General features: G+C 48.0%; 1 protein-coding gene across 1 annotated transcript in view; it reads right to left on the reverse strand.

The window, feature by feature from the left end:
* The window catches only part of IL1RAP (interleukin 1 receptor accessory protein), a 125,093-nt gene that overhangs the window by 36,725 nt on the left and 69,152 nt on the right, over positions 1-19,216 (reverse strand). The window contains exons 3-5 of the mRNA XM_015414877.1: positions 16,103-16,388; positions 13,765-13,957; positions 3,919-4,084 (exon numbers count right to left, since the gene is read on the reverse strand). Coding sequence (XP_015270363.1) covers positions 3,919-4,084; positions 13,765-13,957; positions 16,103-16,388 — 645 coding nt within the window. The remainder of the gene's footprint in view (positions 1-3,918; positions 4,085-13,764; positions 13,958-16,102; positions 16,389-19,216) is intronic.

The following is a 19,216-nucleotide window of genomic DNA, read 5'->3' on the forward strand; positions in this document are numbered from 1 at the left end:
AGGAAGGAAGGAAGGAAGGAAGGAAGGAAGGAAGGAAGGAAGGAAGGAAGGAAGGAAGGAAGGCTTCTTGCTTCTCGCGGCCTGGGGCTGCTGGGAGCAGGGGGTGGTGCTTTTTGCATGTGCCCGCACCCTAGGCTCTTTACTGCCGGAGCTCTGCTCCTGCGTCCCCCTGCAGGAAATGACCCCTGGCCATGGGTATATTTTTGGATTCATTAACTATGCTCCCATTAGCGGGCGCATTCCAGTTGATCAAACAGAGGATGTTGGATGTTGAGCGTCAGGAGTTACATAGACTCCCCAACCAAACCTGCTCTCCTCTGAGCTTCGAGATACCCCTCACTGTCTGTAGGATGGCTTCATATTTATCCCCCCTACGAGCGCCACAACTACGCAGAGCTTTCTCTTTAGCCAGATGCAATGCCATGCCATCTGCCATTCTTTATGGCCGATTCAGTAAGACAGAAGATGCGGCTAGACATTGCCCTTGTGATTCTAGATGTGTCGAGACGGTCTTTGTCACACGAGTCTGACGGACACCCCCCCCCCCACTGACACTGGATCCCGAGCTGGGTAAACAACTCACCACCGTGCCCTGCCTCCCTCGAGGAAGAAGAAGAAGAGATTGGATTTATACCCCGCCCTTCACTACCCAAGGGAGTCTCAGAGTGGCTCACAAACTCCTCTCCCTTCCCCTCCCCACGACAGACACCCTGTGAGGGAGGTGGGGCTGAGAGAGCTCTTGACAGAAACTGCTCTTTTTTCAAGAACAGCTCTTATCAGAACTATGGCTTGCCCGAGGTCACCCAGCCAGGTGCAAGTGGAGGAGTGGGGAATCAAACCCGGTTCTCCCAGATTAGAGTACGTGCACTTAACCAAGACACCAAACTCTTAACCGTGCACTTAACCACTACACCAAAGAAGGAGAGGTGGAGGAGGAGATTGGATTTATACCCCGCCCTTCACTACCTGAAGGAGTCTCAGAGCGGCTCACAAACTCCTTTCCCTTCCCCTCCCCACAACAGACACCCTGTGACGTCAGTGGGGCTGAGAAAGCTCTTGACAGAAACTGCTCTTTTTCAAAAACAGCTCTTATCAGAACTACGGCTTGCCCAAGGTCATCCAGCCAGGTGCAAGTGGAGGAGTGGGGAATTCAACCCGGTTCTCCCAGATTAGAGTCCGCGCACTTAACCAAGACACCAAACTGGCTCTCCCCGCCCTTCACTACCCAAGGGAGTCTCAGAGCGGCTTACAAACTCCTTTCCCTTCCCCACCCCACAACAGACACCCTGTGAGGTCGGTGGGGCTGAGAGAGCTTTGGCAGAAACTGCTCTTTTTCAAGGACAGAACTCGGGGGTAGGGGCTTGGGGTGTCTCCAGCGGGGAGGTCCCTAGCGGTGGTGGCCACCCTGGGGACGGCCCGCCCTCGGGATAGTCCTACATGTTTTGTTGCAGTGACACTTAGATGTAAACATACGCTCTAAATATCTAAACTCTATATTGGCCAACATGATGGGTTTTTCAGATTCCCATAAAGTTTACAAAGTTTTGAATGATTCCCCTGTTGAAGTAACTCAGAAAGTGGCCAAGTTCCTTCAGTCCGCCATGCTGCTATGCCACGAAAAAGTACAGTGGTAGCCTATTATTTTATCCAATGTATTTGTACAGTGTCCTACTTGCATACTTTTATAATGACTTTGTTCTACTGATATATGCCAATAAAGGCTGACTTGACTAGACTTATTTTGGTTTTCCTGCTCAAACTTCCAGCCACCATTGTGCCCCCGCCAAAAAAAGAGAACTCCACAGCCAGCTAAGAGCTTCATGCCTCCAGTTCATGCAAACAGACCACATGAATGCACAAAGCTGCCTTCTACTGAGTCATCAAGGTCAGCATTGCCTACTCAGACTGGCAGCGGCTCTGCAGGGTCTCAGGCAGAAGAGGTCTTTCACATCACCTGCTGCCTAGTCCTTTTTAACTGGAGATGTTGGGAATTGAACCTGGGACCTTCTGCATGCCAATCAGAGGCTCTGCCACTGAGCCACAGCCCCTCCCAACGAATGCTCCCTATAAGCTGTGGAATCTTGTGAGCAAAAATTTTACTTTGTAACCTACTGGCATTGAAGTTGTGAGCGGGCGATTTGGCTGCTGCATAAATCAGTTTGCTCTGGAGCCATCCTCCCTGAGTGAAGACAAAAATGTGAGAGCCGGAGGCTAAAAAACTGTGAGCTAGCTCACACTCACTCAGGTTAGAGGGAACACTGGTCTGGCGATTGAGCTGGAATTCTGAAGGATTTCCAGGTCCCACCTGGAGGCTGGCATCCATTATATGAGCAGTTTCCCAACCCTAGTTCATATAGATACACATGAAGCTGCCTTACACTGAATCAAACCCTTGGTCTGCCCAGGTCAATATTGTCTACTCAGACTGGCAGCAGCTCTCCAGGGTCTCAGGTGGAGGTCTTTCACACCACCTGCTGCCTGGTCCTTTTAACTGCAGATGCCAGGGATTGAACCTGGGACCTCCTGCATGCCAAGCAGAGGCTCTGCCACTGAGCCACAGCCCCTCTTTACAGCTCTCCAGGGTCTCAGGTGGAGGTCTTTCACACCACCTGCTGCCTGGTCCTTTTAACTGCAGATGCCAGGGATTGAACCTGGGACCTCCTGCATGCCAAGCAGAGGCTCTGCCACTGAGCCACAGCCCCTCTTTACAGCTCTCCAGGGTCTCAGGTGGAGGTCTTTCACACCACCTGCTGCCTGGTCCTTTTAACTGCAGATGCCAGGGATTGAACCTGGGACCTCCTGCATGCCAAGCAGAGGCTCTGCCACTGAGCCACAGCCCCTCTTTACAGCTCTCCAGGGTCTCAGGTGGAGGTCTTTCACACCACCTGCTGCCTGGTCCTTTTAACTGCAGATGCCAGGGATTGAACCTGGGACCTCCTGCATGCCAAGCAGAGGCTCTGCCACTGAGCCACAGCCCCTCTTTACAGCTCTCCAGGGTCTCAGGTGGAGGTCTTTCACACCACCTGCTGCCTGGTCCTTTTAACTGCAGATGCCAGGGATTGAACCTGGGACCTCCTGCATGCCAAGCAGAGGCTCTGCCACTGAGCCACAGCCCCTCTTTACAGCTCTCCAGGGTCTCAGGTGGAGGTCTTTCACACCACCTGCTGCCTGGTCCTTTTAACTGCAGATGCCAGGGATTGAACCTGGGACCTCCTGCATGCCAAGCAGAGGCTCTGCCACTGAGCCACAGCCCCTCTTTACAGCTCTCCAGGGTCTCAGGCCGAGGTCTTTCCCATCACCTCCTGCCTAGTCCTTTTAAACCGGAGATGTTGGGGACTGAACCTGGGGATGAGCCACGACTCAGTGGAAGAGCCTCTGCCTGGCATGCAGAAGGTCACAGGTTCAATCCCTGGCATCTTCAGGTAGAAGCACCAGGCAGGAGGGGATGGGAAAGACCTCTGCCTAAGATCTTGGTGGGCCACTGCCAGTCTGAGTAGACAAGACTGACCTCGATGGAGCAAGAGTCTGCTTCAACAGAGGGCAGCTTGATGAGTTCTTCTGCATGCCAAACAGATGTCCTGCCACTAAGGCACAGCCCCTCCCCTAAAGTGATCACATGCCAAGAGCAATGTTCCCTCTAAACTGTGGAGTCTTGTGAGCAAAAATTCTACTCTGTGAGCAACTGGCATGAAAGTTGTGAGTGAGCGATTTGGCTACTGCATACATGAGTTTGCTCTGGAGCCCTCCTTCCTGAGCTGAGACAGAAATGTGTGAGCCGGAGTCTAAAAAACTGTGAGCTAGCTCACACTAACTCAGCTTAGAGGGAACACTGGCCAAGAGACCCTGCCCCCACAGCCCCCACTTTGCCCACACACACACACACACACAGAGATACACGGCTCCCCGTCTCCTCCTTACCTACCACCTTGATCCTCAGCGTTCGAGTCAGCGTGAAGTCCTGGCCATTTTCTTTGTAGGCCACAATGCAAGTGTAGTCCCCCCTGTACACTTCCCGCACGATGCCAAACGTGAGGTTGAGGCCGTTGGGATACTGCTCGTAGAAGCCTTCCACAAGTTTGCATTTCTGCAGACACCAGGGAGAGAAAGAGGAAGAAGAGGTTGGATTTATACCCCGCCCTTCGCTACCCAAAGGAGTCCCAGAGTGGCTGACAAACTCCTTCCCCTCCCCCACCCCACAACAGACACCCTGTGAGGTAGGCGGGGCTGAGAGAGCTCTGGCAGAAACGGCTCTTTTTCAAGGACAGAACTATGGCTTGCCCAAGGTCATCCACCTGGTGCAAGTGGAGGAGGAGTGGGGAATCAAACCCGGTTCTCCCAGATTAGAGACTGGGCACTTAACCACTACACTGAACTGGATTCATACCCTGCCCTTCACTACCCAAAGGAGTCTTAGAGTGGCGTACAAACTCCTTTCCCTTCCCCTCCCCACAACAGACAGACACCCTGGGAGGTGGGTGGGGCTGAGAGAGCTCTTGACAGAAACTGCTCTTTTTCAAGGACAGCTCTTGTCAGAACTACGGCTTGCCCCAGGTCATCCGGCCAGGTGCAAGTGGAGGAGTGGGGAATCAAACCCGGTCCCTCCCAGATTAGAGTCCACGCACTTAACCACTACACCAAACTGGCTCTCAAGAAGGCACCCCTAGAGCAGCAGCAGGCTTCTCTAAGCAAAAAAAAAAGCACCTTCATTTACACGCTGCCTCCTTGCCAGTTTTGGAAGATGGGGGGGCCATTGCTCCCATCACAAATGCTGGCAATCCGGCGGGATCTCGCCCGTCATTCTGCCCAAGTCACATCCCTCTTTACGTGCGGCTTCAGAGGAAGGCAATCTACTATTTTTAATGGGGTTTTATTAACGGGGCGGATGATCTGCCATCTGCCAAAGGAAAAATTTACCTCTTGGGAGGGCCGGTTTCATTCTGCTAAGTGATGGCTGGGATTTGAATGTAAATGGATGGGGCCCAGCGGCCAAGGGAAGCCATTCCTCTTTGCCCCAAAGGAAAGAGAGGGCTCGGTGAGACAGAAGACCAAAGGGCTTTTCCGCAATGGGGGAAGCTGCATTTGACCCACGTCTGCTCTGGACGGACTCCTTCCCTTTCTCAGTGGCTGGCGGCGTGTGTGTGTGTGTGTGTGTGTTATGAAGAGGACTGTGAATTCTCCATGGTTAAAAGAAAAAATACTGAGAGGTTGTGGCAAAGAAACACAGAATTGGTAACATGTGCTCTTTATGCAAAGAATTCACGTTGCCCTATCTTTGGAACAGGGAAAGGTCACACACACAAAGCTGCCTTATACTAGGAAATACGCAATTCAGAATTTGCAGTAATGATGAAGTTAATAATAATGTTGCAAAATATTTATTTTAAATGGCCCCCAAAGGGGCAGGGTTTTATTACATTTTCCACATAACATACACAAACAATAATAACATATACATACATATACATACATACTAACATACAAACAGATAAAGGTAAAGGTAAAGGTTTCCCTTGCTCGAAAGCCAGTTGAATCTGACTCTAGGGTTGCGGTGCTCATCTCCGTTTCAAAGCCGAAGAGCCAGCGCTGTCTGAAGACGTTTCCGTGGTCATGTGGCCGGCATGACTAAACACCAAGGCGCATGGAATGCTGTTACCTTCCCACCGAAGTGGTACCTATTTATCTACTTGCAATTTCTTGCTTTCGAACGGCTAGGTTGGCAGGAGCTGGAACTAGAGACGGGAGCTCACTCCGTCATGCGGCACACTCGGGTCTCGAACTGCTGAACTACTGACCTTCCACAGCCTGCAGTTCAGCGTCTTAACCACTTGAGCCACCGCAAACAGATACATGGAGGTTATTTTCAATTTTACCAATATTTATACTGGTGCCTATTCCACCCTAATAACAATTTCTCATGAACTGTGTAAGCAACTTTTCTGTCTCTGTCATCCTAACAGGTATATATTTCATTTAGTAAACTCTTAGTCTGTCTCTTGCCAGCTTGCCTACATCTGTTTATCATACCAGTTATAGAACCGTGACCAAGTATTCTGGAATGTCGAATCTGTTGTGCCTTTTATCAACAAAGTCAATTTATCCAAAATAGATCAGTCATAAAATTTAAAATTTAAAAGGCCCGAAGGAAGGACCACTGTGCCTTATAGAAAATGGCTTAAAACTGTGATGAGGTGGTGGGGAGAAATACCACCACCACCAACGATGTGGACAACATCGGGGTTAAGGATGGCCCGGGAAGATCTGCCACAATTTCGCGCGACTGATACCAGCGGACTTACTTGCTTGGGATCAGCTATAGGACAACATCATCCCCAGAGAACTGTCTGTTTACCATCATGGCATACATCCGGGGGCCATCCTGCTTTCAGTTGAGTATTATTGCTGTTGTGATTGATTGTTATTAATGTTTTTATTGCTTTTATCCTGTTTTATATGGGCTTTGCCCCTTGTAAGCCGCCCTGAGCCCGCTTCGCGGGGAGGGTGGGGTAAAAATCCCAACAAACAAACAAATAAATAAAATGTCCTGCAACCAGTGTTCCCTCTAAGCTGAGTTAGTGTGAGCTAGCTCACAATTTTTTAGCCTCCGGCTCACACACTTTTGTCTCAGCTCAGGAAGTGATGGCTCCAGAGCAAACTAATCTATGCAGCAGCCAAACTGCTCGCTCACCACTTCAACGCCAGCAGCTCGCAAAACAGAATTTTTGCTCACAAGACTCCACAGCTTAGAGGGAGCGTTGCCTGCAATGTATAATAATTTTTCATATACATAGTTTGATATATAATCCCCTTTTTTCTTTTGCATCCCTTTTACTATTATCTTGTTTTCTAAAATAATACATTAAAAAATGAAGCTGCCTTCTACTGAAGAGAAGAAGAAGAGATTGGATTTATACCCCGCCCTTCACTTGGAGTCTCAGAGTGGCTTACAAACTCCTTTCCCTTCCCCTCCCCACAAACAGACACCCTGTGAGGTGGGTGGGGCTGAGAGAATTTTGACAGAAACTGCTCTTTTTCAAGGACAGCTGTGCCAGAGCTTGTGACTGACCCAAGGTAACATCAGCAGGTGCACGTGGAGTGGGGGGGAATCAAACCCGGTTCTCCCAGATTAGAGTCCGCACACCTAACCACTGCACCAAACTGGTTGGTGTCCATCAAAGTCAGTATTGTCTACTCAGACTGGCAGCGGCTCTCCAAGGTCTCCGGTTAGAGGTCTTTCCCATCACCTCCTGCCTGGTCCTTTTTTTTTTTTAACTTAAGTTGCCGGCGATTGAACTCTCGGACATTCTGCATGCCAAGCAGAGGCTCTTCCACTGAGTTATGGCCCGCTCCCAATTCTGGGCTCCTGTGGTATGACAACTGGAAAAACACGCAACGTCTTCGTTCTGGTGATTAGCAACTAATTCATCGGCAGACCCTTCTGCGCCAGGCATCAAAGGCCAAATCATTCCCGGCCGCATGGACTACCAAAAGGTGGATCTGGCTTAAAGTTCACTTAGTTCCAGCACCCAGCCATTTCCCAGAGAGGCCAATCAGATGTTCAAGGAAAATCTATCAGCGGAGTTGAAAAGTACGCAGACGTAGAGTGATTTCAGCAAAGCGTACTTTATTCTATCAGGAACAAGACGGCTTTGGCCGGCTCGCAAGCCGGCTTATATTCCCCGAGAAACCGCCACCCAAAACACCCCCCCCCACTTCCCAATAGGTTATTTACAGTGGCCGAGAGTCCCATAGGCTCTCGGCCAGGAACCTAGCCCCCTGATTGGAGCGGGCTAGGATCCGCATAGTCCTTTGTCTCTTTGAGCGAAGCTCAATGTTTGTGCCTGACCGCGTAGAGCCCAAGCTGGCCACGCGGTCTGGACTGGATATATTACAGGAGTATAGAGACAAAAGTCTCCAACCCACACACTGTTCTCACTTCTCATCAACTAATATTCAGTGGTACACTGCCTCTGAGCATGGAGGTTCGGTTTAGACACATCCCAGAGAATAGCCATGTTGCTCTGCAGAAGAGGAGCTCGATTTGAGCCCCAGAGGATGTTAGAGACCAAAAAGATTTTCAAGGTATAAGCTTTTGAGAGTCAAAGCTCTTCATACTCTGTTGTTGTTGTTGTTGTTCAGTCGCACAGTCGAGTCCGACTCTTCGCGACCCCATGAACCAGCTCCTGCCAGGCCTTCCAGTCTTCCACTTGTTGTAGCTGGCTCTTAAGTTTAAAGTATTCTATCAAAAAATATGGGTCCGCAGACTCACAGTATTGTCTAAAAACATTACGTAATTGGGTTTTTAAATATCTACATTCTCTATCGAACCAGACAGTTGTAGGTTTACTACTCCCCCTGTTTCCACTCTCTAGTTTTTTTCCCCAGTGACGTAGATGTGTGAGAGGTTAAAGCATTATAGGCTGTGATCACTGATCAATGTTCTTTTGCATCAATTAAAAAGGATCTATGCTTTAGAAATAGGTTTGATTTGAGTAACTGTTCAGTTTTTCCCCATAGAACTATCACTCATAGAATCATAGAATATGAGAGTTGGAAGGGACCTTGCAGGTCATCTAGTCCATCCCCCTGCACTCTGCAGGAGCAGAGCCGAAAAATGGCCCTACAACATACCCAAAAGATGGTCGTCCAGCCTCCGCCTAGAAACGTCCAGCGAAGGAGCCTCCACCACCTCCCGAGGCAGTCTGTCCCACTGCTCAACCACTCTGACAGTTAGGAAGTTTCTCCTGATATTTAGCCGGTATCGACTCCCTTGTAATTTCCACCCATTCGATCTAGTCTTGCAATCTGGAGCAAGAGAGAATAGATCCGCTCCATCATCTACATGACAGCCCTTCAAATACTTGAAGACTGCAATCATGTCCCCTCTAAGCCTTCTCTTTCCCAGGCTTAACATACCCAACTATTTCAGCCTTTCCTCGTAAGACTTGGACTCCAACCCTCTCACCATCCTAGTTGCCTCTTCTGGACACGCTCGAGCTTGTCAATACCCTTCCTAAAATGTGGTGCCCAAAACTGGACACAGGACTCCAGGTGAGGCCTGACCATAGCAGAACAGAGCGGAACTATCACCTCCCGTGATCTGGACACAATGCTTCTGTTAATGCATCCTAAGATTGCATTAGCTTTCTTCGCAGTCACATCACACTGCAGGCTCATGTTTAGCTTGTGATCAACCAGAACACCTAGATCCCTTTCACATGTGCTGCCTGATCCAACATTGGCGTCTCTTATGTTCTTATGTTCTTATGTTCTGTCAAGCCAAGTCCCTCCCATTCTGTATCTGTGCCTTTGATTTTTTGTACCTAAGTGTAGGACTTTGCACTTATCTCTATTGAAATTCATTTTATTTGTCTCAGCCCACTGCTCCAGCCTCTCTAGATTCCATAAGATCTTATTTATGTATTTATATTTACATTTATATCCCTCCCTTCCTGCCATTCGGCAGGCTCAGGGCAGCTAACAACATATATAAATATACATTAAAATTCCATTAAAACTGTCAATCAATATAAAATCAAACTATATAAACATAACTTATACTAAAAGGTGGCGAATCATTCCGATCTCAACAGTCAACTGAATGGTGTCCACAAACTCAAACCCAGCTATAAGCCTCGGTTGGTGGTGCTGTTGGTGCTGTCGGAACCAATGATGGTACAATTGTTGGCACGGTTGGTAATCGGGCCAGGGCCATACAATCGAGGTGGCACCCTACTCAAAAGCCTGGCGGAAGAGCTCCGTTTTACATGCCCTGCGGAACTGTAAAAGGTCCCGCAGGGCCCTGACGTCCTCAGGGAGCTCATTCCACCAGTACGGAGCCGCCACCGAGAAGGCCCTGGCCCTTGTTGTAACCAACTTGGCTTCTTTAGACCCCGGAAGAACGAGGCGATTTTGGGGACCCGATCTTAATGCTCACTGGGGTACATGCGGGGATAGGTGGTCCCTTAGGTAAGCAGGTCCCTGGCCACATAGGGCTTTAAAGGTAAGAACCAGCACCTTGAACCGCATCCGATATGCTACAGGCAGGCAGTGCAGAGCTTTTAGGGCGGGCTGGATGCGTTCTTAGGCAGTAGATAGTGCTTATCAGGCAAGGCGGGATATAAATCGAAATAAATATATCAGGCTGGTGTTGAAAACGATCTTGGGAAAGCAGCTGGCCCTGACGTAATTTTACCTGAAATTCTAGAACTGGACCCTGACTGGTGGGCTGCTTCCCTTGCTTCTTTTTCTACCATGGTAGATAAATCTGGCTTTATCCCTGATGGGTGGCTAAATGCAATCGTGGTCCCAATCTACAAAAAAGGTGATTGCTTAAATCTTTCCAGCTATACACCAATCAGTCTGCTCTCCGTAATGGGAAAACTGTATACCAAACATTTACTATCTAAGTTTACCATATGGATGACAGAACAGAGAAGTCTCTGGCCTAAGGCTCATGTCAGAAAGGAGGTAAGAGAACTCATTTCGATACTTCTAACAGCAGCCAAGTGCATTATCGTGAATCACCGGAAAACACAGGTTATTCCCACTTTGATGGAGGGACGCACATTCAGACCTACAAAATCGCTGTTACCAGAATAAGTTGTGGTGGTGATATGGCTATACCTATGGACTATAAGGAAGGCCGAGTGCCGAAGAATAGATTCTTTTGAACTTTGGTGCTGGAGAATGCAAGAAGATCAAATCAGTCAATCCTAAAAGAAATCAACCCTGACTGTTCCCTGGAAGGCCAGATAATGAAACTAAAGCTCAAATACTTTGGCCACCCAATGAGAAGGGAGCACTCCCTGGAGAAGACCCTGATGCTGGGAAAGATTGAAGGTCAAAGAAGACGGGGACGGCAAAGGATGAGATGGTTAGACAGTGTCATAGATGCAACGAACATGAAGTTGAGCCAACTTCGGAGGACGGCGGAAGACAGGAGGGCCTGGCAAGATCTAGTCCATGGGGTCGCGAAGAGTCGGACTCGACTGTGCGACTGAACAACAATAATGGCCCATCACTAATACCGGGAGTCCAATTATAAGTAGACAAGGAAACAACATCTGGTGTGATTATATGTGTACTAGAATTCTGTAACAGGTCTTTGAATGTGTGTCTAGAATATATAGATAATAGTGACCACTGAGGAAGGCCCTTAGGGGCCGAAACGCGTTTGGTCTTCAGGTGTAAAGTTTTTACCCATCATTTGTATGTATAGTGGATAAGCTTTTACAGTCTGATCTTAGACAAAGCAATTTTTAATCAGGAAAGTTTTAACACGTGTACACCTTAATAAATATTTGTACTTTTTCATATATATGGTTTAGCTTAGCCCTATTTGGTTCATATTCCCTCTATGGACCAATGGCATACTAAACTATGGGAGTACCTGATCGACAATAAAATTTCAGAGTGGTCTGCCCAACATAGTTTAGCAAAAAATCCTCATAACTCGATGAACAAATGGAAGGTTTTGCTAGCTAAACAAAATGGGTTTATGATGCATAGGCTGTGCAATCCTTGGACAAATGCCCTGTCATTATATATGTTTCATTAGCTGCTAGACGAGAAGGCTAGAATAGGAGGTCACTGTTGCTTTTATTATAAATGTACTGAGAAGGCAGATAACTCTTATTTTTGGCGTTAATTGTTTGTTTGATACTGCTACTGTTAGTAAGTGGTTTGTTAATATGGTACTGTTTTGTTGTAACTGTATCAAAACTTCATTGTATGTTGATATTTTGAAATAAATTTAAAACAACAACAACAGAGAATCTTGGGCCCGGAACAGCTGGAATTCTGTAAAGGGAAAACTACTTTAGACCACTGCATTGTACTAGAGCATCTGATTGACAAGGATGTAAAAAGAAGCAAAGCAAAATTATATGCAAGCTTCATAGATCTTAAAGGGGCATTTGATTCAATTTACAGGGAACTCCTTTGGGCCAAACTACTACAACTAGGAGCTGCGGTGGCTCAAGTGGTTAAGACGCTGAACTGCAGGCTGTGGAAGGTCGGTGGTTCAGCAGTTCGGCAGTTCGAGACCCGAGTTGCCGCATGACGGAGTGAGCTCCCCATCTCTAGTTCCAGCTCCTGCCAACCGAGCAGCTCGAAAGCAAGAAATTGCAAGTAGATAAATAGGTACCACTTCGGTGGGAAGGTAACAGCGTTCCGTGTGCCTTGGCGTTTAGTCATGCCAGCCACATGACCACGGAAACGTCTTCGGACAGCGCTGGCTCTTTGGCTTTGAAACAGAGATGAGCACCGCAACCCTAGAGTCAGATTCGACTGGCTTTTGAGCAAGGGAACCTTTACCTTTTTTTACTACAACTAAATATAGACAAGAGACTCCTTAACCTTATAAGAAAGCTATATACTTCCACAAAATGCCAAATTAAATGTTCACTGTCAGGGAAACTAACTTCAAAAATCCCATTCAATAAAGGAGTCAAAAAAAGGTTGTATATGAGCACCCTTTCCTTTCAACCTGTTCCTTAATGATCTCTCCGCATACCTTGAAGCTGTTGCCCAGGCTCCTAAATTGGGTTCTGTCTATGTCCCTCTACTATTATATGCAGACGACACGGTACTACTGTCCTGCCCCAAAGCTGGCTTAAAGCGTTTACTAAAGAGATTACACTGTAGACCAAGGGAGCCTCACACAACACATGCTCACAGAGTCAAATATGTCTAAATGGCTCTCATACATTGAGAATGAATAAAATAACTACCATGGGTATCCCACTGGACTCACTGTCTATGCTCCCATTTACAGGCGCTTTTCAGATGACTAAACGTAGAGTCCTCGATACTGAAACACAAAGGCTTTACAGCTTAGCCAACTAATCTTTTTCCCTCTCTTGAACTTTGAGATGCCCCATACGGTAGAAGAAGAGAAGAGAAGAGATTGGATTTGTACCCCGCCCTTCACTATCCGAAGGAGTCTCAGAGCGGCTTACAAACTCCTTTCCCTTCCCCTCCCCACAACAGACACCCTGTGGGGTAGGTGGGGCTGAGAGAGCTCTGACAGAAACGGCTCTTTTTAAAGAACAGCTCGTCAGAAATATGGCTTGCCCAAGGTCATCCAGCAGGTGCAAGTGGAGGAGTGGGGAATCAAACCCGGTTCTCCCAGATTAGAGTTCGCGCACTTAAACCACGACACCAAACTGGCTCATCCGAGATGCCGGGATGAGCAGAGGAGGTCCAGGCTGGGATCAGGTGGGTCTGTTCTGCTAACGGTGGTGCATTTCTCCAGCACAACGGGACCTTGCTTGATTCGAAATACCCAAGGGCTACCGATCCGCTCCTGAGCCCAATTCAAGGCGTTGGTTTTGACTTTTAAAGCCCTACATGGCTTGGGACCTGGATTCCAACCCTCTCACCATCCTGGCTGCCCTCTTCTGGACATGCTCGAGCTTGTCAACATCCTTCCTAAAATGTGGTGCCCAAAACTGGACACAGGACTCCAGGTGAGGCCTGACCATAGCAGAATAGTGGAACTACCACCCGTGATCTGGACACAATGCTTATGTTGATGCATCCTAAGATTGCATTAGCTTTCTTTGCAGCCACAGTATAAAGCAGCTTCATGCATGTGAGAAGCAAGCTGACTCCTGTATCCTGCCACACGTACAGTCTACCTGCCAGTGCCACAGCCCATCATTTCATCAGCCCTTGTAGTCTAGCTCAGAGAAAGGCAGTCCCATCTCTCTCTCTCTCTCTCTCTTCCCAAAACTGGCCCTCAAGCCAACACAGTCCTCTTACCTTAAACCACTGGACCTTCGGTTTCACCCCAGCAGGAAAATAACTGTCCACATCCGGGCAGGTGAGGTTGACATGGATGTGTTCCAAGTATAACATCACGTTGTCCGGCTCGACGGCTCGGCTGACGCAAGAACCGGGGTCTTTGCTGACCACCTCCAGGGGGAAAGCGACTTTACTGCAGTAGGTAGCATTTCTGGGAGAGGGCGGAAAGGAGGAAGGAGAGCACACTGAAGAAAGGCAGGAAAAACTATTCACTCATCAGTGGTCCATCAGTGGCTATTAGCCACAAGGTATAGATAGGGACTCTGGGGCAAGGGATGCTCTGTCTTCTTGGTGCTTGGGGGGGGGGGGGTTCAACAGTGGGAGGGCTCCTAGTGTCCTGGCCCCACTGCTGGACCTCCTGATGGCACTGGTATTTCTGGCCACTGTGTGACACAGAGTGTTGGACTGGATGGGCCTTTGGCCTGATCCAACATTGGCATCTCTTATGTTCGTATGTTCACTCTGAAGATGCGTAAATTTGACGTTTGTTCACAGAAATCAAGAGGCGACAGGTTTGAGACAAGGAAAAGGAAGACCTTCTTCAAGCAATGCATCACCAACCCTGTGGAACTCAGAGCCACATAAGGTTTTGACCGAAACCAACACAGGCACTGCGAATTCTGTGTCTACACCTCCCCTTGAGTCTTTAAACTCAACCCTCGTACCCCAGAACTGAGTTTAAAAAAAAAAAACTGGCAGAAGCTCCAAATGCAGGATTCCAAATGAATGTCTAGCCTGGCCCTAAGAGGAGGACGAGAACACGGGAAGGGGTAGGAGGCGTAGCCCACAGTTGCAGAGACAGGGAATCGCATAAGAAGATAAGCCAATGTTGGATTGGGCCAATGGCCCATCCAGTCCAACACAGTGGCCAAAAACACCAGGGGTTATCAGGAGGTCCAGCAGTGGGGCCAGGACATTAGAAGCCCTCCCACTGTTGACACACACCCCCAGCACCAAGAAGACAGAGCATCCCTTGCCCCAGTCCCTATCTATACCTTGTGGCTAATAGCCACTGATGGACCTCTGCTCCATATGCTTATCTACTTCCCTCTTATAAGAGCATAAGAGAAGCCAGTGTTGGATCAGGCCAATGGCCCCTCCAGTCCAACACTCTCCTGTCACACAGTGGCCAGAAATACCAGGTGCCCTCAGGAGGTCCAGCAGTGGGGCCAGAACACTAGAAGCCCTCCCACTGTTGCCCCCTCCAAGCACCAGGAACACAGAGCATCCCTTGCCCCAGACTGGTGCGACCTCATTTGTATAGGGATTGTTTCCCGAGTCATTATCTTGTAGGAGTTGTTTCCTGAGTTGTTCCTGAGTCATTATCTTGTAGGAGTTCCCCAGGCTGTGAACATGCTACAAAAGAACCTCCTCAGGAAAGCTCCTCCATTGGCATGTTCACAGCCCGGGGAACTCCTACAAGACAATGACTCAGCCCTACCCCACCTTCCTGAGTAGATATAAATTACCTGCCTACCATTTTCCTTCTCACCTTGACACAGAAAGTACTCCATCTTTCTGTGTTATACCTCTGAGGATGCCAGTCACACCTGCTGGCGAAACGTCAGGTCCTACAATGTCAAGACCACAGCCATACCACCCAGAAAATCTACAACAGCGAATGAATTCCGGCTGTGAAAGCCTTTGACAACATATTGTTTTATGCAGGGGTCATTTCGTAGAAAAAGAGGTGCAGGAGCTCATTAGCATAACTCATTAGCATAACTTATTTGCATCTGCCACACCCCCTGACGTCACCGGAAGTGTGTCAGAAGGCAACACCCACCACTCAGGCTCCACTGGACTGTTTCGGATTGCTAGCTATTGGGTGGGGGGGAGGAACGTGCAGATCTGTCCTCGCAGTGGAGGGAGAGCTCGTGCTTGAATAAAACCTGGTCTTAAAGGTGCCACTGGACTGTTTTGGGCCGGGGGGTGGGGGGGGGGGGAACTCTGCAACTTACCTGGCTGCTTCTTGCTCTGACTGAGGGCTGCTGGGAGCAGGGGGTGGGGCTTGTTGCATGTGCCCGCCCCCTGGGCTCTTTACTGCCGGAGCTCCGCTCCTGTGCGCTCCCGCAGGAAATGACCCCTGGTTTTATGAGACTTCTTTTACATAGCTCAGCATTTTATGCTGCTCTCTGGTCTGGCTGGGTTTGTAACGGTTTAGGTCACCACCGGCTTCAACTTTTGCGGTGTTCTATGTTCTTCTTATGTTTCATTCGGTCAGCTGCCTTAAGCGGACGGCGTAAAAAAGTTCTGAACCCCAACAACAACAACAACAAAGGACAGAACGGGCTACCTGAGCATGCATGTGTAGTTGCCCGTGTCGTTGAGAAGTGCAGGCCGGAACCAGAGCGTGTCCTTCTCCTTGGTGATGCGGTTGTCTGGGAGACGGAAGTTGATGGGCTCTTCCAGGTCTCGGCCTTGCCCAATCCAGTACCAGATCAGGGTCAAGCCAGACGAGTGGGCGGTGCTGTAGTTATACTTCAAGAAGGCCTCAAAGAGCGGGCATCTGATTTTGGCTGGCTCCCCGTTATAGACCGGCTTGTGCTTCATGGTGTCAACTCCCCAGTCATCGCAGCGTTCTAGGAAGAAAACACAAAGAGATCAGCAAGTAGATGCCTGCTGCAGATTTCTATGCCTGCTGCAAATCGCTTGGCCTGCTTCACCTTCTGCATGTGCGCTCTTAATACGATGACTCCGTCTGGACTCAACTCTAACATGGATTTTTCACGTGGTTTTTTTGTAATAAATAGGCAGTTGGTAATTACTTTGGCATGTCTGTATAGTTTGTTTTATGAGCACTATGATACGTAGCAGGTGCGAGTCATTAGGATGGTGCAAGCAATTAGGCTGCTTGTGAATTTGTATGAACAAGGTCACTGTAGCTGAGGATGTATAGAGACCTGCTGCTTATTTTGCATGAGTGCTTCCTTCTTGTGAATTAGTCGAGCTGCTGTTTGTATGAACAAAATGTTTTCTAAAAAAGATGTGTGTGATGAGAATGCTTTATTTTCACTATGTTATGTATCCTTTTAATACATCATGTATTATCATAAATATGTATTTTTATTTTGTAGTGAGATGTAATTTCCCATCTACGAGGAAGCCTTTGTGAAACGGAAAGTGTATATGCTGGCAAATTCCATTAGATGTATTACTGCTTTTCTATCATTTGGATGTCTATGGACATATCAGGCACAAAGCATAGAGCACTTTGAATCTCTAAAGAAGCATTTGAAGACATCTATGCACTTTAACTCTTGCCAACCTAGCAGTTCGAAAGCAAGAAATTGCAAGTAGATAAATAGGTACCACTTTGGTGGGAAGGTAACAGTGTTCCGTGCGCCTTGGTGTTTAGTCATGCCAGCCACATGACCACGGAAACGTCTTTGGACAGCGCTGGCTCTTCGGCTTTAAAACGGAGATGAGCACCGCAACCCTAAAGTCGGATTCGACTGGCTTTCGAGCAAGGGAACCTTTACCCTTTACCTATGCACTTTAAATCTTTAAGAAGTATTCAAAGACATATCTATTCAAGAACAAGACAGATACAGAAGGGTCAGCCGTGTTCGTCTGAAGCAATTGAACGGATTTAGAGTCCAGTGGCAACTTTAAGAACAACAAAGTTTTATTCAAGTTTTGAGCTTTCGTGTGCTCATACCTTGGATAAGACTTTGTTGGTCTTAAAGGTGCCTCTGGTGTCTAAAGAACAAGACAGTTATAATTTATGAAGCACTTCACTGGATATGGAATACAGTTTGTGAACTGACTGAAGCCTCTTGAATTTCTTGCGCATGGATCCTTGCCTAAGGGAGGTTTGGCATTACAGGTCTTCTAAGTGATTTTCTTTGGAATCTACAATGGAATCTACATTGTGTTTCTATTTGCACTTGTGATCTATGATCGTCAGCGCACCGAAGTCAGTCCTGTCTACTCAGACTGGCAGCGGCTCTCCAGGGTCTCAGGCAGATGGAGATCTTTCACATCACTTACCACCTGATATATTTCAAACTGAAATTGCCAGGGATTGGAACCGGGGACCTTCTGCATGCCAAGAAGATGCTCTACCGCTGAGCCACCATCCGTCCCATGTCTGTGAGCATTCTTGCTGCTGAATTCTGGACTAAGTGAAGTGCCCAAACCGCTTTCAAGGGCAGTCCCATACAGAGAAGATTGTAGTAATCTAGTATGGAAATGACAGCCCCATGATAACTGTATCCCACACTCACTTGTCAAGGACACAGGTGGCTAATGGAAGAAGAAGAAAGCAGGAGGAGGAGATTGGATTTATCCCCTGCCCTTCACTCAGATTCTCAGAGCGACTTACAATCTCCTTTCCCTTCCCCTCCCCACAACAGACACCCTGTGAGGTAGGTGGGGCTGAGAGAGCTCTCTCAAGGACTGCTCTTGAGAAAATAGCTCTCAGAGAACTGTGACTGGCCCAAGGTCACCCAGAAGCTGCATGTGGAGGAGCGGGGAATCAAATCCGGTTCTCCCAGACTAGAGACCATGCTCCTAACCACTACATCAAACATTATGCCCAGAGGAGCAAAAATTACCAGGGCTACATACAGGAAGCAAACTCGAGGGGATATTCCTTGGGTCTCTCACACGAGCACTGAAATTGGGGCCACTCAGTTAAGTTGCTCGAGACAAATGGAAGCACTTCTTCACACCATTAGCTTATGGAATCCATCCCCATAAGATGTTGACACCATTCTCTTTTAAAACAATGAGACAAACCCATGGAAGAAACATTTGATGACTAATATTATATTGTCGAAGGCTTTCACAGCCGAAGTTCATTAGTCGCTGTAGATTTTCCGGGCTGTGTGGCCGTGGTCTTGGCATTGTAGGACCTGACGTTCCGCCAGTAGCTGTGACTGGCATCCTCAGAGGTATACCACAGAAAGATGGAGTACTCTCTGTGTCAAGTTGACATTTGACTTTGGCAGCAGCAGCAGCATGCTTGGAAATCATTGAGGAGACCTTGCCCAAGTAGATTAACATAAACATAGTAAAAATAAATCAATGATTGTGTCAACTTGAATGTGAGACATTGAATGTGAGATTCCTATATAGGAATTGTTCCTGAGGAAAGGCCAAAGGTCTGAAACACTTTAATACCCGGGATCAGGGGTCATTTTGTAGGAAAAGAGGTGCAGGAGCTCATTAGCATAACTCATTAGCATAACTTATTTGCATATGCCACACCCCCTGACATCACTGGAAGTGTGTCAGAAGGCAACACCCACCACTCAGGTTCCACTGGACTGTTTTGGATTGCCAGCTATTGGGGGGGGGGGATGTGTAGGTCTGTCCTCGCAAAGGAGGGAGAGCTTGTACCTGAATAAAACTTGGCCTTAAAGCTGCCACTGGACTGTTTTGGATTGCCAGCTATTGGGGGGGG

Source organism: Gekko japonicus, unplaced genomic scaffold (assembly GCF_001447785.1).
Source record: "Gekko japonicus isolate JY-2015 unplaced genomic scaffold, Gekko_japonicus_V1.1 scaffold2415, whole genome shotgun sequence".
Lineage (NCBI taxonomy): Eukaryota > Metazoa > Chordata > Lepidosauria > Squamata > Gekkonidae > Gekko > Gekko japonicus.